At 33.3% G+C, this 24,496-nt stretch overlaps 1 protein-coding gene across 3 annotated transcripts in view; it reads right to left on the bottom strand.

Annotated features, from left to right (window-relative positions):
• Positions 1 to 20,327, bottom strand: part of LOC101896987 (1-acyl-sn-glycerol-3-phosphate acyltransferase alpha) — a 54,297-nt gene extending 33,970 nt beyond the window's left edge. The window contains exon 1 of one of the 3 annotated variants that reach the window (XM_020035757.1): positions 20,031 to 20,327. In XM_020035757.1, coding sequence (XP_019891316.1) covers positions 20,031 to 20,092 — 62 coding nt within the window. In that variant the 5' untranslated portion in view covers positions 20,093 to 20,327. The other 2 variants (XM_011293032.3, XM_005180662.4) reach the window with 2 other exon arrangements.
• Positions 20,328 to 24,496: the final 4,169 nt, after the last annotated feature.

Below are 24,496 nucleotides of genomic sequence, written 5' to 3'. Positions count from 1 at the left end.
GGTGATGATGTGGACCGCCATAACAGCCGATGGTCGCTCTCCGCTCGTTTTAATCGACCGTGACATCAGAATAAATGCCGAATATTGCCGCGAAAATATTCTGGAGGGTGTATTAAAGCCTTGGGCACGCAAACATTCTGGCCGCAGACCTTGGACATTCCAACAGGACTCAGGACCATCGCACCCAGAACGCACCACCCAAGAATGTTTACAAAATGAGGTTCCTCGCTTCTTTTCCAGCGCACAATGGCCACCAAAATCTCCGAATACCAATCCGTTAGACTATTGTGTCTAGAGTATTTTGTAAAGCAAGGTTGGTACTAAAAATACCAAAGTGTCGATCACCTCAAGCATGCGCTTCGGCTGGAATGGGCCAAAATATCGCAAAGCAACATTCGGGCAGCATGTGACGGTTTCATTTGAAGGCCATAATTTGTGCAAAAAGCGACCAATTCGAACAAATCTAAAGTTTTTCTAAAATTTGATGCTATATCCGATATTTCTTGCTTTCATTCAATAAAATTAAAAATAAAAATTAAAAATTATGGCGTTTGACTTTGTTGCATTTTTTTATCTCACCCTGTATTTGACATATTTGCTTCTAGGCTCAATTTGGTCGTATGTGCTAAATTTCATCATATTTAGAGTAATATTGCACATTGGCGCACAATAAAAGACAAATCGGACGAACATATATACAGTAGCTATATCCAAATATGATCCGATTGCAATTTCCGTCCTTGGGTGAAATACATTACCTGTTTCTGTCGATCGTGCAATAAATGCGACCTGTACTTTGTTTTCAAAAAATATATGGACAGTCGTAAAAGTGCAAAGTTAAGCCGCTGACTTCTAAGACGATAACAAGTTTTCTTAGGAACGTGGAAGTATGTGTCACATTCATTAACCGAATTTGATATAGTTTAGGTGTTCCTTAAGGTGCAGTTTTACATATTTACACAGTTTTACTTGTTCATTATTTTGGTTCATCATCGTGTATAGATTTTGATTAAAACACTTTTCTCCTTGTTAAATAATTTATCCACCAATGTCAAATGTCTTCACAGGATATTATGCAAATATATCACTTTCGATTTCAATGCTAGTTCCTCATTAGATTTACACATTTTAATCTCAGTTGCACTCGTGTATATGACACAATAGCAATTGGTCGATTTTTAAGTAGCTTAATTTATTGCATATCAAATTAATTTTCTTAATCGTTTTAATTTTATTTATTTTTTATTTCACTTGTTTGGACTTACGCTCTATGGTCAAAATTTCGTTCAATGTGGTGACGATTGTTTATCGGTTGTCAGCCCAAACAACACTGAATTTCACCTGTTGTTGATTGTTTTGGTGTTAGCCCTAAATATGGGGTAGACAAAATCCAATCGTGTACGTGTGAAATTGAAAATCTTTATCGCTGATACCGAATTGCATTGGTAGTGATGGCCTAGGGATTGCGATTCACAATATGCCGTGTTTTCTTTTTTTTTTCTGATTTTATGTTCACTGGGGGATTTTAGAGTTTTTCAATCCCAAGGTGTAAGTATATTAATTTCTTGCAAAATACCTCATGCACACAGTAGACGGACATTTAATGTAAAATCTTCCCACATAAGCTGAACACAACCACACACAGTTGGTCTGCATAACAAAATTCGCATAGACCACATTAGTACGATTATTTATTTAGTGATTCATTCGTTGTCGACAACTAAACGTTGCTGCCTGTCAACCACAAAGGTAGTCATTTACAATTCTAATATTTACAATGCACTTATTTGCCAAAACAATTCTCATATCATTTTCATTTGCATATTAGATTCGAACGTATCACATAACTGAATTATTATTTACAGTTTTTTTTTTTTCTGTTCTTGAACTTTGCCTTAAAAGATCGTATAGTTTGACTGTAGTTATTTTTGCCGCATCGTACGATTTTTTTAAATGAATAACCGCCTATCTTCATTTACTAAATGTCAACGAATGGTAATTGAGTTAAAAGAAATCTAACAAATAAAACATGAACTACAAAAAACAGTGCTGAGCGGTGAGCACACTTTGGGACGTAGTTCATTGCCCTAAAACATAAGGAATATTAACGACAGTTGAAACGGCGAATCATAGCCCATTTGGGACATATGGAAATAATCGTTTAGGGTCCCAGTAATATAAACCTGCAGGCCTATTCTGTAACTTTTATCGATTGATTCTTTAACAAGAACAAATCAAAGTTTCTGAAAAATAAACAATGAATCAAGTTGTTAAAAAATTGGAGAATAGGTCCCCTGATCTGGGTGATATCTTAAAAGGATGTTTGTTGTAAGTGTGTAATCTCAATTCCAAGTGAATATCAAAACCGTGGTAACAAAGATTCATGCATTACATGGTTATTTTAGGTCATTAAGAGGTGCATTACAAAGGTGTTCATATAGTTCACTCATTATACCATAAAATCCAAAAAATGGCAGTATACATTCATTTAGGTGTGCAATAGAAAATGTTTATACCCTCTTACAATACTCGAATTAAGCATTTTAGACTCCAAGTCGATTAATCCATGTTCGTTCTACAGAATTTTCATATGGGACATATAGGTCCACGTTCAATAATAGCCCCTATATAACGGTACAACTCGAATTAGGATTCTTTGTTGGTCTTAGTTACATATTTCAAGTGATTCGCAGTAAATCGGCAGTCCTTGCAAATAACTGCCCATGTAGACATAAATTGTGGTGTTGGTCGCATATGAAGGTACCCTACCTGATCTTGATGCATGACTATGGAGGTCCACGTTTTCGTATAGTCCTCATAAAACGATACCCCACAATATTCAGTATTTGGATGCTTTTATACCCTCCATCATAGTACGGAGGGTATATAAAGTTTGTCATTCCGTTCGTAATACATTGAAATATACATTTTAGACCCCACAAAGTATATTTATTCTTGATCAGCATAAAATTCTATGTCGGATTAGAGATGTCCATCCATCTGTCCGTCTGTGGAAATCACTCTGACTTCCAAACGAAATGTAGTAGATTGATAAAATTTTACTCAGATATATATTATGTTCGCAGGACTTTTGGTATTGAAAATGGGTTTTGGTATATCCCCCATATAAGTGAACTTCCCGATATTCGGTATTTTGATGATTTTAGCGCCATTATTCACTTGAATTGTTTCAAATTTGGTATTTTATGTTCGAATTGGATGCTACAGCCTAAGACAGAAACTTGTCTGTGCAGGTCCACGTCTTCGTATAGCCCCCATATAAGGGTACCACCCGATATTCGGTATTTTGACGTTTTTAGCGACATTAGTCACAGGAATTGTTTCAAATTTGGTATTTGAAGTTCGAAATGGATACCACAGCCTTTGACAGAACATTGTCTGTGCAGGTCCATGTCTTCGTATAGCTACTTTATTCACCAATTTTTTTTAAGTTTCGCATTTGAATATTGTAATGGCTTTTGACAAAAGTTACCTATGCAGGTCCATGCCGTTGTATAGACCCTAATATAACAGCTATATTTGGTATTTTTTAGATTTTAGCAGTACATTTATGGTGTAGGGTATTCAAAGTTCGGCTCGGCCGAACTTACATCTTTTTTTAATTGTTTGGTATCATTTTTATGGAATCATTTGAAATTTGGTATTTGGAGTTCTCAAACATGAATGAAATATTGGGTTTTCTCCACAAAATCGAATCCAAAACAGAGGGACATCACAAAAGAATACATTTTGTTGGCCATTTACATGGAAAATACACATTTCTGTTGCATATAAATTATTTTGTTATACCCTACAACACTATGTGTTGGGGGTTATTGTAAGTTTGATTGAGCCAAAAATTATGTAACACCACGAAAAATTGGTTTCCCACATAGGAAAGTATATATGGATCCTCCTATGTCGCCGAGCTGAGCCGATCTAGCTATGTATGTCCGTCCGTCCGTCTGCCGGTGTGTTCATGTTAATTTGTAATCACTCTACAGGTCGCAATTATGGCCCGATCTTCACGAAATTTAGAATGGAGGTGGGGCTAGGGTCAGAATAGAACCCTATTTTGGAGATGATCGCACAATATTTAGGGGTTGAAATGGACCAAAAACTGAAAAAATTCCTGATTTTGCAGTTTCTCTACACGTCGCAATTATAGACCAATCAAAGCGGAAGTTAGCGCGGGGCTACAGCTTAGGGCTGGGCAAAAGCCATCCAATTTTGATGGTCATCGGGAAATATTTAGTGGGTGAAATAGACCATAGCATTTGTGTTAAATGAAAGTCAAATTTTCCATTGAACCGCGAATATTTTTAATCCTGGTGAAATCACAAATAGACGAACAGGTCAATTCTGACCGTTTCGTAGATGCCGATAGTAAATGTATCGGTTATATATAGCGAAATATATACAATGTACAAAGGAGGGGGATGTTAGTTAGAATGCTTATATCTCAAGAATGGCTAGACCGATTTTGACAAATTTTGTCAATTCAGAATGCCCTCTTAACATAGAAGTGTAAAATCTAAAATAAATCGCAGAAAAAGATGTTAATATAGATTTTGTAGTATTTTGTGACATTTTTTTATTTTTTCATATTTTTTATCGCATGCGATTTATTTAATTTGACTTATAATACCTTGTAATATTTTTTCACATTACAAAACAGGTTGGGGATATGATATAAGTATTGCAAATATCGTCCGATTTTTCGCAAGGGTAGGGTTGGGCTCAGAAGGGCTAGGCCTATTGTTTTCCAAGATATCCGCAATATAATAGGGGTTGAAATAGACCAACAACTAAAAATTTTCCCGATTTTGCAGTCGTTCTAAAGGTCAGAATAGACCGCTAATTTTGTGTGAAAAAATACCAGCAGGCGATATCCGAAATACACAAAAGGCGAACTTCTGGCTTTTTTATTCTGATTTCGTTGACGAATATAGCCAAATATCATAGACAAGCAAATCACATAGATGAATCTAAATTTGGAGTTACGGAGGGGCTTCTTGCTTTTGGAGATGATTGCAAAATATTTAGGGGTTCAAATTAACCAAAAACAGAAATGTTTTTTTCGATCACACAATTGAAGCCAATCGACACGCTTGTGAAGAAAGAATTCTAGAGTTTCGGATGACCATTGGATTATATTTAGCTGTAAAATGGACCACAACAACTAACAACCCGACGGAGTGTATAAATATTGGGCAAATGTCCCTAGTCAAAATCCTAATTTTAAAAGCGAAATCCTCCAATATGGATTTGGACATAGTGGGGGCTTCTAACATATTGTAGTGTTGTAGGGTATAACATAGTCGGCCCCACACGACTATAGCCTTTGCTTACTTGTTTTTTATTCAAAACAATATCCACAAACATATACAACACATGTTTTGACAGCATAGTATTGTATGTACATGGTACAGTAAAAAGGTAAGGTAGAGCTACCAGCTGATTACAATTTGTTTCTAAGTGCCAATTTGTTGTATGTATTTATTGTTTTGAAAAATAAAAAGATAATATTTTTAAAATCATTGATTGGAAGGCGCGTAAATTGCGAGACGCGCATTAAATCTATTCGCTAGTTTTGCCATGGAATTGAAAGATAGAGCTATTTAGATCATATTTTTGAAATAAAATCCAGGCATTTTATTAATTTTTTCCGCAGTTTACCTGATTTTAAAAATGAAGAAAAATATTGAATAAATGAAAACAACTTGTTGCATGCAAATTTGACAGGAAGTGTGCATAGCCTCACGGCTGTATTTCTGTAGTTTTACGAAGCTGTTCTACCTCCTTATTGTAGAATGTGTATGTAGTAGGTAGCTCTGTTCTACCTTCTGTAATTGTGCCATGTTTTTTTGTCTGCAATCATAGAAAACTCACTACAAATCGAATTACTAACTCATTATTTTAACAGTATGAAATGGAATACTTCTGTCCACTATATCTGCTACCTCACGCATTTTTCATTATTTTTCAAAAATTATCACGTATGTTATATAAATTGAAGGAAGTAGTCGATATGCCTTAAATCTGGCACGTTGTAATATTTGTTTATATCAGACTTATGTTAAATACTAAATGAAACTACCCCCATAAAGAGTCAACAGTTGGAATAATCATTACGCAGGTAAAAATGTATTTTAATAAACGGAGGGTATACATATCTCGTTAATACCGACCGATACTTTTTAACTTGTTTCCATATCATAAAGGGAAAATCGATTATCGTAGATAGAACTTTTAAATTCTTGCAGTTCTGGCATACACCATATGCTACATATCGGTAGGTCTTATAGGCGACTTAAATTTCGTTGCTAAATTACCGGCCAATTTCGTTTTGTGAAAATAGAAACAATTAACATTTCTGCTATCGATAATTGTCGTTTAACGTTTCTCGAGGCTATTTGGAATCAAAGTGCTAGTTCATATTGTCTTTTAAAATACACTACGCACTTCATTGGAATCTGGCAAAGGTATAAAATTATGTGGGCTATACGATATCTTGAACCAATATAGATATTTCTCTACCAGGGAGTAAATTGCTTGGAAAGAACTTCTAGTTTGGATTTTTAGACAATTCCATTGAATAATGTTGCTAAAATGCTCTATGAATAATTCTCTTGCAGAAGGTAAAGCATTCAAAAAGAATTTCATGTATGGGAGGACAATTCCATTGGAAAATGTGGCTAAAATTATCAAAATACCCAATACAGGGGGTACCGTTATATGGGCACGATATGGTGGACCTGTGCTAAAATCATCAAAATACCGAATATCGGGGGTACAGTTATATGGGGGCTATACGATATCGTGGACCTATATGGACAATTCTTGTTCAGGGGGTAAATTGCTCACAAGAAATTTCTTGTGTAGAATTTCAGACATTTCCGTTAAAAAATGTGGCTAAAATCATCAAAATACCCCATATCAGGGGTTACCGTTACATGGGAGCTATACGATATCGTGGACAAATATAGCCCATCTTGGAACTTGACCTGCCTGCACACAAAATACTGATCTGTGCAAAATTTTTCGATTTGAATCTAGCGTGATTACAGCAGACGTAGGGACGGACAGGGCTAAATCGTCTTAGAATTTTACCCTGATCAAGAATATATACACGTTGTTATGTCTAAAGCGATTATTTCGATGAGTTACGAACGGAATGACGAACTTAATATACCCTCCATACTATGTATGGTGGAGGGTAAAAAACTAAATAATTTCTTCATATCTGTAGTAGTATTCTCAACCTATATAGCGACAGAATAAACGCCAATTATCGATAACAGCAATTTTTCAGTAGCTTATCATTTCGGTAGCTATCGAATGAGTTGGGTTCCAGAACCTACAAATTAGTACTAATTTGTACTAATTCTACTACAACGCGTTCCCGTACTCCAAAAACTACCAAAACTTGCAGCTCTCTCGAGAAAAAAATGGGGCTCAGTGGTGCACATTTCTGCTTGTTTTAGCTACATGAATTTGGTCGAGCAGAAATGTGCATTTTGTAAATTTGACATTTAATTGGCGTCCTTTTCAGTAAGGTTTCACCAGTCCGATTTAGACTGTTTACTTTTGGAATTTTGAATTTTGACATTTTATCGCATTTAAAGATGCAATCCAAATTTCAAACAATTCTGTAAAAAAGTTGGCTTCAATCATCAAAATACCGAAAATCGGGAGGATAGGTGCTATGGAATAATTTAACTTATATGTAAATTTTTCTATATAAGGCAAAGAACCAATTACGTGAAAATGTGGCTAATATCGTCAAAATACCAGATAGATAGATCTGATTCCTAAGCAACTCGTCCGACAGTTGTTAAAATTATTCCAGTGACTGCTCATTATATTGTTTACTAGCGTACAAAAGCATTTTGGTGAGAATTTTCCAGAAAAAAAGTTATTCGTGATGAAATTCAAGCGTGATAGTGTGGTTTCATTATAATTGGCTGGAAAACCACAAGTGGCTATCGTTAGAGCACTCCAGCATTTAAATGTGAATAAATCTTTTGTGTCTCGTACCATCGCTCGTTACCGTGATGCTGGTAGCTTAGCCCGAGGTCAAGGAAGTGGGTGGAAGAAAACAGCAACATCAGCAGAAATGGTTCGAAAAGTAAAGATGCGACTTGATCGCTGAACATATCGCGATATTCCATTCGGCAAATATTGAAAAATGATCTCGGGGTAAAGCCATTGAAAATCCAAAAAGTGCAAGAACAGAAAGAAAATAGACTGAAAAGAGCTAAAGGGTTGCTTCGCTTGGCCGAAAGTGGTGAACTGCCGAATTTGGTTTTCTCCGATGAGAAAACATTCTTTGTCCAGCAGTTGGTAAACAAACAAAATGATCGCTTTTACTCGTCAAAGAGATCAGCTGAAAATGTGCTCCTTCGGTTGGTCACCAGAACTTAAGCGCCGACCATGGTGATGGTGTGGGCCGCCATAACAGCCGATGGTCGCTCTCCGCTCGTATTAATCGACTGTGGCATCAGAATAATTGCCGGATATTATCGCGAAAATATTCTGGAGGGTGTATTAAAGCCTTGGGCACACAAACATTTTGGCCGCAGACCTTGGACATTTTAACAGGACTCAGTACCATCACACTCAGCACGCGCCACCCAAGAATGGTTACAAAATGAGGTTCCTCGCTTCATTTCTAGCGCACAATGGTCACCAAAATCTCCGGATAGCAATCCGTTGGACTATTATGTCTGAAGTATTTTGGAAAGCAAGGTTGGGACTAAAAGGCCATAATTTGTGCCAAAGGTGACCAATTCGAACAAATCTAAACTTATTCTAAAATTTGATGCTATTTCCGACATTTTTGCTTACATTCAATAAAATTAAAAATTGTGGCATTTGACCTCGTTGCAGTTTTTTTTATCGCACCCTATATATATATATTATATATATATATATATATATATATATATATATATATATATATATATATATATATATACATATATGTATTTTTTAAACAAATGTGATGGATATGGGTATTATTGTTTATTTCTTAATAAACTGAACTTATTAAACTATTCACAAAAACTTGAACTCACATTTTAAAGCTCAATTAATAAATGCAACATGTTTTCACTTTTAATTGAATAACAATATAATAGGTATTTTAAGCATTAAATTATCACCTGAATTGCCAATTCGCAATAAGGTCATTAATACCAATTAAATGTTTCCAAATCTATAATTAATTTTGTTGTTGTATGCGAAAGACAAATTTTAATATTTGTATTTAGATATTGAACTGAGATATCGAGTTGATTTGAGTGGTTAACATATTAAACATTACATTGAGGTATAAACTTTCAGAAATTTATTACTTAACTATTCTTAGTATATATTGAATTTCAGTATTTATTGATACTGGTAGTAAATCGCTTTTGTCCTTACTTTTTCATGGCCAAATTAGTAAAAGAGGGAAATAAAACAATCGCTCTGCGGGAACATTTCAGCGAATCACCTGGTAAAAAGTAATAAAAGAAAACGCCAGGAAACAGGGTTTCATGTACGAAAACGGGTTTGCAGAAAAAATGTAAATCTAGTTCTATATTGTTCTGGAACAAAACTAATCTTTACACTGATAATCAGGGCTCTTATCTTTTGCAAAATATATTTATCAAAGACCATCTATCAAGTTAGTCCTAATATTCCCAATATTCGGTGTTCCTAAACATTTTTACACCAATTTTCCAGTGGTTGGACTCTAATTTTCCATTTTGTGTTATTGTTGGAGGAAAAGTCTCTTTAACTGTTCTCCATATCCATCCATATATTTAAGCCACCATCCAGATTAAATTCGTATTTCCGTCGCAACCTCACAGAACATTCACTACTTCACAACAGGGCCGACCAACAACATCTGTTACTTCTGAAAAACGTCAATTTTTGTGTGTTTAAAAATGTGTAATTCTGATCATCGCTGGATTACAGTGAATTTGACTCTGGCCACTTTAGGTATAACCAATATATAACGGTAACTCCACATTGTAATCAGCCTACGAAAATAAACTTTATCAAGCGTTTGCAATCGTTTCGTTCTGAACTTTCTCGACTTGTTTCTTTTTTTTTTGTACTGTTTGTGTAGATGAGTGGAAACAAAAACAAAAGTGAAATGTACTCTGCTGGATGGTGCAACGTTGGAACCGAAGCAGTACAATATTCATTGTAAACGTTTGCAAATGTTTTCCCGTATTTTATCTTATTACAAATAATGTACAAAGTAATATTAAAATAAGTGTATTACTTTTTATTTATTTATTTCGCCATCATAATAATTACTCTTAATGTACAAGTCATCATTTCGCACAGCAAACATCCGCAAACGATACAGCTCGGCAAATCAAGGCGAAGTACATTATTGCAATCGTTTTGTTTGTGTACTTCTGGCATTTGAATGTTTGTGGTTTTGTTTTTTTTTTAAGTACAAAACGATTGGAAAAACTTTAAAAGTTTGTGTCTTCGTGAGAGGAGTACGATAATCGTTTTGAATGATTACCACTACTGTAGTGCGATTCCATAATCAATTGTTCTGTTCTGCAACTGCAAGAATGTAAAAGATTTAACTGCGATAACCGATTTTCCTTTATAATATCGAAAAAAAACTGCAAAACGAGTAGATTGTTGCAGGTACTAGAACAGAACGAATGTTGTTAACTTTTAACTCAAACTTTGGGGTTTAAAGTTACCGATATTTGCCGGTAATGGTAAAAAGAATTAAAGAGTTTTATTTGCAGAAGATATTGATAACGATGTAACACAATTTGAATTACTTTCTGGGCTAAAACGGTTTTTTGTGATTTGGCGAGTCATGTTCCACGAGCATAACAACCTGATTTTTAATATTTAAAAGAGTTCGGCCACAGTTGTTAATTAGATACGATGTAATTTGGCAAATGGATATAAACTCACTCTACAAACAATCACTTTTTAAAGGTCCCAACCTTTATTACAACCCGAAGTGCCAGTAAGTTGATATTTCATAACCTTGATGTAAAGAATGTCTTTATTTTTCAGTATTGATAGAGATCAATATCCTCCCACGCCTCCCTACTTTGGAAGTATTATTACAGAGTCCACCTGAATAGGCTATAATAAGGCGTACTATAAATTAAGTCGACTGACACTTTACAAGCTTGCGACCCAAAAACGGTTAAAATTATAAAAACAATTGGCATAACTGTATACTGTGTAAACTGAAATCTCCTGGCCATGTCGCCAGTGCCAAAGTTTTCCCGTATAAAATACAGCTTTGGGAAAATTAAAAGAAACTAGGAAATTATGCAAAAATACAGTCAACCTTAGAACATTAACAGCACGAAATAGTGGACTCAAATGCGAGTGTATTAAAAACGAATCTTAAAATAAAATAAATGAAATAAAATACAGCTTTGGGAAAATAAAAAGAAACTAGGAAATTACGCAAAAATACAGTCAACCAAATGCGAGTGTATTAAAAACTAATCTTAAAACCCCAAATGAGATACCACCTCCAAAAACTCGAGCGGCAGACTTTATGCAAATGTTTGACACGGACTCTAAACGCTTGCTAGGTAAAGATTTCTTTGCATATTTAAAGAAAATAGGAGAACATGTAGAAACATATAGACAATTAAAAACAGATGCTGAGAGGACACGCTCCTTCTATCAGCTATTTGCTAGTCTCAAATTAGATGACTAATTTAAAAATTATATTTGTAAATGTAAATAGTGTAGTGTCTAAAGTTAAAAGGCACTACCATGGTAGAAGAATATAGGTAGACGCGTCGACACAGCTGCTGGGACAATGAACTGTCAAACTAATCTTAGAATTGAAAATATTGAATGAAAAATTATTTAAATTTATAAAAAATTTAAAAAAAAACGCGAATTATATTAGCCTCCGAATGACGTAGTATAAGAAAACATATAAAAATCTACTTATATTTGAAAAAACTACCATGGTAGAAGAATATAGGTAGACGCGTCGACACAGCTGCTGGGACAATGAACTGTCAAACTAATCTTAGAATTGAAAATGTTGAATGAAAAATTATTAAAATTTATAAAAAATTTAAAAAAACGCGAATTATATTAGCCTCCGAATGACGTAGTATAAGAAAACATATAAAAATCTACTTATATTTGAAAAAACATTTACATTTTTTTGACATATCAATGCTCCCAAGCGTTGATGCATCTACCTGTATTCTTCTGCCATAGGCACTACATACAAATATTTATTGAATAAAATAAGCCGAACATATTAATGCTGGCCAAAACTGGTCTCTCGGCAAAACACAAGTTTGAGCTTAGAGTTTATACAATTCACAGACAAGATAGATTAAATAGGATAAGAGGGGGGTACCGCTATTTGTCTCATAAAACAATATAAAAATGAGAGACTTTCAATTAACTTTATGAATTTAGAAGGATCAGTTATTAGAATTAGGGACCTGGGTGGAATAAACATTATTGTAATGTCTCTATATCAGAAACCTCACATTACACTAAATATATTTGACCTTGAGCCAATTAGTGGGATATTTGGTGCTAATAAAGCAATAATGGGTGGTGATTTAAATGCCAACACCCAGAAAGGGGAGGTGACTCTATAAATTCAAGTGGTAGGACATTAAAGGCATGCCTTGACAATAGTCCTAACATATCAATAAGACCAACAATTGGCCCATCAAGATGCTGCATAACAACACAATCTTTAATGATATTTTTATGACAACTCAAGTACTCTATAGCTAATGGAAATATTTAATTATAAAAGCCTAAATATAAATGTACTAAATAATACACTAATAAGCGGATTACAACAGCATAATGTTCCAGAAGATAGAAATATTACACCTCATGAAGTAGATTCGGCTATTGAAGGGCTGACCACAGCTCTCCATATAGCAATGGAATCTGCCATGAGCAAAATTATACCTTCTAGAAATACAATGAAAAAGCTTCCAGATGATATTCTACATCTCATATCTCAAAAAAAAAAAAAAAAACTACAAGAAGAAGAACTAATGATCCGCAAATGGTAGTAACTTTGAAAGCAATCATACGCAATATGAACAAAGTAATAGAACAAAGAATATCATTGTTTGAACGAGAGTATTTAATACAAAAACTTGAAAATATAAAACCCGGTAATGACATGTTTAGAAAAAGAAGTGACACCATAGCTGTTAGCTTAAATTTCAATAAAGCATTCGATACAGTTTCCCAAGAAGGAATCGTTGACAAAATGGAAACTACATATGGTTTTAACAACTCCCTAATTTGAGTAATACATAGCATGATAGCATAGCACTTACATGGGAGGAAATTCTATGTCTATTTTGATGAAGGTAAATCTGAAACCTATGGGGTAAAAGCTGGAGTTCCCCAAGGATCCGTTTTAGGCCCTATATCATACAATCTGTTCCTACCGAATATACCCCAACCACCTAATCATTTATTACTAATAATATATGCTGATGATATATTTGTGGCGGCTACACATTCGAGAGCAAGACAAGCTAATACAATGCTATGCTAATATCTTGCTACTCTTAAAACTTATTTTGACAGATGGGGACTGACAACGCTAATTAAAGTGGAGCAATTATATTTAAAGGAAAGGGGGCAACCCTATATAAAAATGCGAGGAATTATTTTCTAAACATATCTATTGGAATTGAAATACTCTCAAATACTAAAACACTCAAATATTTAGGTGTAAAATTTGAGCAAAATATGAGGTATATTAGGCATGATGTCTTTAAAAAAGGGTGGGGTAGCTTATCATAATTATCAATGGCTATTAAATAAAACAAGAGGACTTAATAAAAAGTAAAAAAGCTAATTTACAAACAAATAATTAGACCAGCTACGGCATTTGTATTCACAGTATGGGTATTTATTTCATCTCACCAAATGGAGATAATTAGAATTTTCGAAAGGAAAATTCTATCACATTGCCTCGGCCTTCAACAGAACAAGGTCCTTCCTTGAAAAAGATTTACAACTTAAGTAGAATTGAAAGATTTGACAGATTGGCAATACGCACAGCCATCGACTGCCTCAAAAAAGGCACTACACATACTAATAATATGATAAAAAATCTAAATTTATCCAGAGATGAATATAGTAGAATTAAAGAAAACAAACAATATTCGTCAATAATGAGTCTGTTACATCTTGCAGATAGTGGGGGTCTTCATGACTCAGCAGGAAAACTAATATTTTACCATAGACGTTTCAAGTCATATAACCTAAACGATCTGGTTTATAGAACAGATCAATACATATTAATAAAAATTGTCTATCAAAAATAAAATAATGTAAATATGTAAATAGTTATTTTTTATATTTTTGTTTTGTTATTATATAGAAGTTATAAGTAACTCATAAGTAAACTCATAAGTAACAACTTGTGTTTTTTCCATTTTCACAAGATACAATTAAAAATTGACTTTAAATATTTAATTAAAAAATGGAAACGGGCTGGCCTTCCATAACGTTCAAATTTATTATATAAATGTAATAATTCTAGAAAAATAATAAACTACGTTAGAAATAAGCATGTAATTAGACCTAAGAAATTTGTGTAAAAACTGAATTTGGAAATAAAAATGAAATGAATCTACAACTTTGAAGGCACAACATAAATTGATGGATATAAGCTGAAGAAACAGAAGCGTTGATGCTTACAAATCTGTATTCAATTAGGATATTCAAGAATATTCTCACGGAATTTTTCCGCGCGGAGAAAAAGATTACCTTCGAGATGGAACATTTTTTATATTTAAGTATCTATCTATCGGAGCTAGAAATCCGTGAAAAAATTAGCGAAAATCATTAAAAACCGAATATATTCTTATTTCTCATGACTTAAGAAACTATTGTTTTTCATGCATGCCTTCGTTGTCAGCCATAAAGTATATAATCCTTCTATCTGCTTGCAATACTTTGAGAAATAAACAATAGTGGAGAAGTGGCAATGGGGAAATATAAGAAAATCGCAAGTGTTTGCCGGCTAAAATAAACAAAAATTCGTAACATACAAACTCACGTTCATACATCTTTGCAAATACCTTTGCATGCTATGCTTTTTGTTATTGCGCATGACACAAATAGCTAGGACGAAAAAAATATAAGAGACCGAGAATGAGAGAAATTATTATTGCCAAAGAGCATGACCAGTACACGACATACGTGAGGTTACTTTGACATTTTTAGCACAGTTATAAATGTAGTCGCGTAGGATAATTTTTTCTTTCAAATTGTAGAAAGACGTAGTTTTAGTTTTTAATACCTTCACCCATATGGCTACATATTTTGATTTGGTCCCAAAATGTGCCTCATGGAAGTAACAGTTTAAGACGAAATCCGTTTAAGAACATGTGAAGTCGATCTAGCAATGTTCTTCCATTCGTCTGGCTGGTGTCCACTATTACATGCGAAAGTAGTAGTCAATTTTGTCCTAACATTACAAATCGTAGTTTTTTAACTCTATCTGAGTTCGAAAATATACTTTGCAAAAATAATATACTTTACATGAATAAAGCATAGGGAGTAAAATTCGTAGTCCTCAATATTTTTCAATGTTTTTGAGAAGAGAACTGAGTCCACAATTTAGTGGAAAATTTGCATATAGTTGTTTTTGTATGAATATAGGTTCAGGTGTGTAAACATAACTACTAGAGTATCTAATTAATCGGGTCTAGGTTCGATTAAAAAATAATCGATTTTGGGATTTTGAACTTGTTCGATTAAGAGTCTTAAATTGTTCGAATAGTTTCTGTGTACCTTACGTGAAAAAAATAAGTTTAATATTGGAGTGAAAATTTATTTACAAAAAAAAAAACATTTAAATTACGTTAAAAACAAACATAAAATAATAGTTCAAATGAGTTCAACAACGTTTAATAAAAATAATTATAATAAATAATTAATTTTTATATAAAATGTTTCTAGTCAGATCTTTAAAATACCATTTTCAATTTTTTCAATTCAATTTTTTAAATATTTTGTTATAGACCCAGTTGTGACTTTAGCAGATGGTATTGGTTCTTAAATAAAATCAAAATCAGCCTCGGTATTACATTTGTTTAAAGAATTAGAATCATAGTTCGATTAATCGGTTTAAATTTATCGATTATTCATTATTCCAAATTTACTAATTTTTCTTAATCGAAAAAAAAGCTCCGATTAATCGATCAGATACTCTAATAACTACCGTTAACATTTTTAATAATTGTACTTGCTGTAAAACCAGTTTCAAAGTTTCAGTAACTTTGCTGTCACATACTTTATCTTTATTTGCATTACTGCGATGTGCAAGGTTTTGTCTATTATGGGACCTTAAGGCTTAAGTTTAATAGAGACATTACAATACATGAAAACTTTACTGCACTTTCTTTCCTATAAATTATATGTTTTATAATCTGGTACATTTAATAATTTTTTTTTGTCATTTGGAGAAAGGGTTCATTTATGTACCTGTAGTACAGAGTGATGTCAGGCAATGTCTTTCCTTTACTAATTTTATACCATCCACATTTTAAAGGGGGTACATTAAATTTGTCATTCCATATCCCATAAAGTATATATAAATTCCTGATCAGCATGAAATTCTATGTCGATTTAACGATGTCCGTCTGTCTGTCTGTTGAGCCCACATTATCCACGGATTTGTGTAAAAATGGGTATTTGCTCCGGTGGCAGAATATTGTATATGTAGGTTTAGGTTACCTCCTATCAACCTTTGGCTTTAAAGCAGTAACAATTTGGTTCCAGAAGAAATGAATATATGGGAGGCATATCCAATTCTGAATCTTGTATACCAAATAAAATTACTATAAAGTGCATGATATTATTTCGAGAAGGATTATATTAAAAAATATATATAACATATTTTCTCCGAATGCGATGTACTTGGTTCTAGTCTGAATTCGGTTGGATTGACCAAAATTCAGGACTTTTGGACCGATATTGGCCATTTGAAGCACAATTAACCCGAAATCGGTTGAAGATGTACGTAGAAACTATATCCAAATCTGAACCGATCTTGATAAAATTTGGCAGAGGTATTTCATGTGATTGACTTAACCACAAAATCGAATGAAACATATATATGAGAGCTATGTGGTATAGCTATATCTGAACCAATTTTTACCAAACTTAATCTAATCGCTTCTAGACTGAATTCGGATTTGGATGTGCCAGGTCATTTGGTGCATAATCATCCCGAAATCGGTTGAAGATATATGGGAGCAATATTTAAATCTGGTCCGATTATCACCGATTTCAATAGGGTTCGTCCTTGGGCCAAACAAATATCGTTTGCAAAATTTTATCTCAATCAGATAATAAATGCGACCCGCATTTTGTTCACAGGAATACATGGACGGACGTACTGACATGCATACATCGACTCAGAAAGTGATTCTTTGAAGATTCTCAAAAGTAACTTTGAGTCTATCTCGCTTCCTTCTCCATGTTTTAAACAAATGCACAAAGACCCAATACCATTACCACTATGTGGTATAGGGTATAAAAATGGTTTGGTTCAGCATGTTGTGCCTCCAAAATTATGAATTTGTGTCAAAACATAAACAACGCTTCATTATTTTTATTAGTTCCTTATAAGGTACAGTTAAAATCATATAATTAGATATATTTTTAATTTAAATATGTTGAAAAGTGCTTGGAGGCTATCCACAGCACACAAGCTCCTTTATAAAAATTCATTAAATTATTTTTATCAAGGAGCTTGTATGTATTTACACTTAACACTAAACCGAACCAAAACCCAGATTCCAACCCCAATTTCTAAAACTGAACAACGGTTCAAAAGTTTGTGCGAACCATTGAATCGAGCCAGCCCAAATGGACAAGTGGTTTGCAGTCCTGGTTGTAACTTTTTTAAAACCAGTCCACATTTTTATATAAGTCCCATAGAAAATTACTGTTATTAATATTCAAAATAAATTTGAACAACTACAAAAGTTGTAAGTTAGGCCGGGCCGAACATTGAATACCCTCCATCATTTGGTACAAAAAAAAGTTAAAATCTATACGACGACGTGGACCTGCATAGGCAACTTTTGTCATAAGCTACTATAATATTCAAATGCTTAACTTAAAAAATCTGTTTACAATGTAGCTAAAATAAATAAAATACCGAATATAGGGAGGTACAATACGTGGACCTGCACAGACAATTTTCTGGCATAATCTGTAGTATCCATTACGAACTTCAAATACAAAATTTGAAACAATTCAGGTAAATAATGTCGCTAAAATCATCCAAATACCAAATATCGGGGTACCGTTATTTGCGGGTTATACGAAGACGTGGACCCGCATGGCTCATTTTCTGTCTTAGGCTGTAGTATCAAATAGTATTAAAATATCGAATATCAGAGGGTACAGTTATATGGGGGCTATTCGAAGACGTGGACCTACATAGCCCATTTTCAATACCAATAGTCCTGCAGACGTAATACACATTTGAGTAAATTTTTATCAACTTGCTTCAATTCGTTCGGAAGCTAGAGTGATTTCCACAGACAGATAGACAGACAGACGGACGGACATTGATAAATCGACATAGAATTTTATGCTGATCAAGAATATATATGCTTTGTGGGGTCTAAAATGTATATTTCGAGGTGTTACAAACGGAATGACAAACTTAATATACCCTCCATAGGGTATAAAAATGTCAAGAAACCTTTGAAGAATATCTTGTTATATGCTCTAACCGAATGTTGATGTCGTAAAACAATTATTTTCCTATCGTTGTTTTCCGATGGAAAAAATATTGTTACAAAAACAGTGCGCAATTACCCAAGCTACATTTTTAGAATAAGCACCATATGATGTTTAAACTATTTTTTATCCGAATGGAGTCTACTTGCCATACTGTATTGGTAATGAATTTCCGAATACAACAGTTTTAAATATTTCTAAATTTTAAGTGAAGAAGAGTTTTTACAAAAATGGCAAAACAAAAAGTAACATTTAGCTATTTCATCTTCTTTCACTGCCACAAAGAACACGCTTCTTTTTTGCAAACTTCTGTGCGCGAATAAATAATTGACATTTTTAAAAGGCATAGGTACCTTTGCGAATTCTACACAATTGTCTGCATATCCAAATATTTAAAAGGAACTTTTTCCAATAAAGAAGGAAAGCGAAAAGAAAATAAACTAACTTTTCGTGACAAATGAAATATATATGAAGCGTTGTATATACAAACAGTCTGCCACATTAATGTGAATGTTTATTAAAACGGAATATTTAATCTTGGGGAACATGTTGGCGGGAGAGAGTGTTTAGTTTGCTTCATGTGGTTCATGACTTCCATACTTTTTAATAGTAATTAAAAAAAAAAATACCTACACTTTTGTGTAACGTCACATTTCTTGACGTTTGAAAACCACACAAATTTTGTAAAAATGTACATGGTAAACTGTATGCGAAGGAGGATTTAATAAAAGGATAAAAAATGCAATACTTTTCCTTTGTCTCGTCAGAACTTACGTTAATTTAGGATGTATGTATAAAAGTATGTATATTTATTTTCCTAAGATGATGTGATGATACGTGCTTCCGGATTTTTTTTGTCCTCTGCTCCTTTTGTTCTCGTTTCTGGTTCTTATCTTTTCTTCTTTATATAACTCCAAATCTGACGCGTTTTTAATTTTGTGTTTGATGTTTATATTTTATTTTTTTTTTTTTTGGTTTAAAAATATTTGTATATATATTTATGTTTGTTACAACGTAGATAAAATTGATAGAAAAAAGATTTGTGCGAATTTTCGAAGAAACGAAGATTTAATTTCTTCCCATTCCTCTCAGTCTGTAGTTAATTAACATTAAATTATAAATCGATGTATTTTTCGCGAAAACCATTCTAACACTTTTTCACTTCTGAAAATCACATATTGATTAGCTGTCGTCTAGCGACTTTTTTCACATCGACGTTGCAATGGATTTGTTTTATTCCATTTTTTTACCTTTCGTAAAATATTGGAGGGCACATTACATATTTTTTGTTGGATTTTGTTAGCGACTGCATTAGAGCGCACAAATCGCGTGTTGCCTATCGAGTTTGCTATTCAACTTTTGTTTCCATTGGGCTCTCATCATCACCGTCGTTGTCGTTCGACCTCTATTTCCGCATGACAATATCAACAACAATTCTAATAACAACAATGCCGGAAAATTAGTAAATAAATAATAATATTAGAAATAAAATAACGCCACCGGTCAACGACAGAGTAGTGAGTAGTGTTTGGACCAAATGTCAGTGTGAAACTGAATTCAATTGAATTAAACTCATAATCAAAGAGCGCACATACTGTTATACTCCCTGTGTCACAATTTAGAACAGTGATATTGTATATTTGTAATCAGTGGTGTCTCTCAGAGTCTCAGTACTTGAGACGACACGTATATATGTATACACACAAACCAATGTGTTAAGTTCCATATGTTCACCCCCATCCCCAACTATGCAGACATTCCCCTGTCAACGAACAACCACCATTGAAATTACTTACAATTAAGCTCCTTTTTAACTCAAATCGACATGGGGTTGCCATAGTTCAAAACATAGGAGCCATCAAGGATTTTTATACCCTACACCACATAGTGGTAAGGGTATTATGTCATTGTGCATTTGTTTGTAACATGAAGAAGGAAGAGAGATAGACCCATAGTTACTTTTGAGGATCTCCATAGAATCACTTTCTGAGTTGATTTATGCATGTCAGTCCGTCTGTCCGTCCGTCCGTCTGTCCATGTATTCTTGTGAACAAAATGTAGGTCGCATTTATTATCCGATTGAGATGAAATTTTGCATATATCATTTGTTTGGCCCAAGGACGAACCCTATTGAAATTGGAGATAATCGGTCAAAATTTAGATATAGCTCCCATATATATCTTCGTCCGATTTGCCTTTTATTGGGCACCAAACGTGTAATATCAGTCCGAATAGTATAGAATTTTGCACATACAACCAGATTAGGCCTAAAAATAAGTATGCCAAATTTGATCGAAATCGGTTCAGATATAGCTATAGCTCCCATATATATTGTTCATCCGATAAGTTATTTTTGTCCTCCGCAGCCGTAATATGCACTCTGTAACAACAATATTTGAGGGAATATATCAAATACAGCTCAGAAATACCTTTGCTAAATTTTATCGAGATCGGTTCAGATTTGGATATAGCTCCCATATATAACTTCGTCCGATTTACATTTTATTGTGCACCAAACGTCTAATATTTGCCCAAATGGGATGAAATTTGGTACTTACGACCGAATTGAGTCTAGAAGCTAGTATGTCAAATTTGATGAAGATCGGTTCAGATATAGCTATAGCTCCTATATATATTGTTCATCCGATTTGTTGTAGTTTTTACCCACAGCCGTAATATGCACTCCGTAACAACGATATTCAGGGAAATATATCAAATTAGGCCTGAAAATAAGTATGACACATATGATCGAAATCGGTTCAGATATAGCTATAGCTCCCATATATATGGTTATATATATCTTTATCCGATTTTAAATTAATTTAGCACCAAATGGGCAATACAAGTCCGAATTTCGGCATATTTAGTCCTTTGAACTTTAAATTATAATTATAATCATAGCGTGTATGATTGAATTTTCCCATAAAAACTTTTAATTGCTATGTGGAGCTCTACTAAATTAGCAAAGTGGTGTAGGGTATCAAAAAGTCGGCCTCGCCCGAATTTAGGACTTTCTTTACTGGTTATTTTTACACTCTGTCAAAGTATGCAGATTATATAAAAACCATATTTACACCGAACATATTATTCTTAAACACACTATTAGATTTTTAATTTCTTTGATTAATCGTCTAATTAATGACGAATAATCGTAAAACGCATTATTAAGGTCGGTGTCGGTGTGTAGAGCACGATATGGACCTGCATAGGTAACTTTTGTCATAAGCCATTACAATATTCAAATGCGAAACTTAAAAAAATCGGTAATAATGTGGATAAAATCATCAATATACCGAATATCGGGAGGTACCGTTATATGGGGGCTATACGAAGACGTGGACCTACATGGCCAAAAGTTCTGCAGACATAATATGCATTTGAGTAAAATTTTATCAATCTACTTCAATTCGTTCGGAAGCTAGAGTGATTTCACAGACGGACGGACATCGCTAAATCGACATAGAATTTTATGCTGGTCAAGAATATATATACTTTGTGGAGTCTAAAATGTATATTTCGATGTGTTACAAACGGAATGACAAACTCCATACTATGGTGGAGGGTATAAAAATTTTCGGGAGCATATTAACTATTTCTGGTACATGGTCTAAGAAATACAATCTTATTTTAAAATCTGTTTGTTGCAAAATTGGATGCTGTGCCCGAGAGTTACAGCGGTCTTTATTCTCCTTCAAAGAAAATATATTTTAAATTTCATTATTTGTAAGAAAGTAAGAAATAACAAATTTCATCGAATAACTAAAGCATAAAGCATAGCCTGAAAGTAAGATAGGCTACAAAATTTTGCGATTTTGGCATCAGAATCGGTGGTACCTCCCAAAAATTTAGATTTTATATGCACATATCTTTTTATATGCACATTACAAATACAGTATATATATATTCGACCGATTTCGTTTATTTGATGCATCAAACACGATAAGTATATCCGATTCCAATGAAATTTGGCATGAGTGGATAAATTTGGTACAAAAATAAGTTTGTCAAATTATATTCAAATCGTTTCAGATTTGGCCGATTTCACATATCTGATGCAACAAACACGATATGTTTGCCCGATTCCAATGAAATTTGTAATGAGTGACGGAATATCATACAAAAATAAATTTGTAAAATTATATTAAAATCGGTTCAGATTTGAATATACATGGATTTGAATATACATGGATTTGGATATATATGGATATATATATATATATATATATATATATATATATATATATATATATATATATATATATATATATATATATATATATATATATATATATATATATATATATATATATATATATATATATATATACCGATTTCATGTATTTTATGCACCAAACACGATATGTTTGTCCGATTCCAATGAAATTCAAAATGTGTGGTATTAAAATTCATTTTCCAAATTATTGACATTGAGGTTTGATTACACCTCCCATATATATTTCCCGCCAATTTCATATATTTCATGCACTAAATACGCTATCTATTCCAATTTCAATAAAATCACCTTCCATTGTGACGGAACTTGGTCTAAAAAATAAGTTTTGTTAAAAGATATGCAAATCGGTTCGGTGTTAGGCTAACAGTAAAAAACTACACGGCAATTTAATTCAGGATACGATAGTTACGGGTAGTATGTTGCTACCGTGAATTCTGTAATAGCAACAGAAATGCCACTCAACTTCAAAAGATTTGCAGTTTCCTGCTTGCTTGGCTTTTGCTATAACATTAATATATCCAAAGGACAAACTCTTTGTGTATGCAGACTAAATTTCGCATATTCCTGCTTTTCTCGTGGTCAGCTGTTCCTGGTATGTTCACGTGTTGTTAGATCGAGCGATTTGTTTGTTTACACATTAAGGTATTAAAATAAATATGTTTTTTAAATTCTTCAATTTGTTTTATTATTATTATTTTTTTTTTAAACCACAAAGTACTCGTATACAAAATTTAGAATGCATATAAAATCAAAACGGGTAGCGAAGCGCATCGGTTTCAGCTAGTTTCACCATAAATCTCAAAACAAAATATATATCTAATTTTAATAGTTTTTAAGAAAATTACATTGGAAATTTAAGGAATCTTTATCCGAAAATTCCAAAAATATGGTAGAGAGGAAACTTGCACCCTCCATTTTGGTTAATTTGAGATACAAACATTCAAAACACAGATACTCGTGTGTTTTATTTCTATCTCTATTTTCATAATCAGCTGGATTTTTAATTTAAATAATTCAATTTGGTTGTACATTGTAATTGTTTCTAAGAGGTAAAATGTATTCAAATGTGTTTTTAGCGATCTACATAGAATCACATTCTGCAACGGTTCAAGCAAGTCCGTCAGCCTGTTATCGTCCATCTTCAGTTGAGATAAAATTTTACACAGTTGAACCTGTTATTATTACATATTATCAGATTTTATGTTTATTGTGCATCAAGTACGTAATATCGTCCTGAACAAAATTTATTTTAGCTCACCGAATCGAATTAGTGTCAGGTTTGGTGACAATTCTTCCAGATATAACTGTAGCTCCTATGCACATTCCATCCGATTTCAAATTAAATATGTAATCCGCATCCAATAACAATTATATTTGGCATTATTTATTTTGCAAAAATGTCTAAGTAATTTGTTGCGCAGTGATGTAGGTTGTCATATAATTGACTTCGGCCGAATTTGGTCCTTTTCCCTATCGGTTATC

Source organism: Musca domestica, unplaced genomic scaffold (assembly GCF_030504385.1).
Source record: "Musca domestica strain aabys unplaced genomic scaffold, Musca_domestica.polishedcontigs.V.1.1 5, whole genome shotgun sequence".
NCBI lineage: Eukaryota > Metazoa > Arthropoda > Insecta > Diptera > Muscidae > Musca > Musca domestica.
Note: the sequence above shows the minus strand (reverse complement) of the source record. Positions and strands in the feature narration are given on the sequence as shown.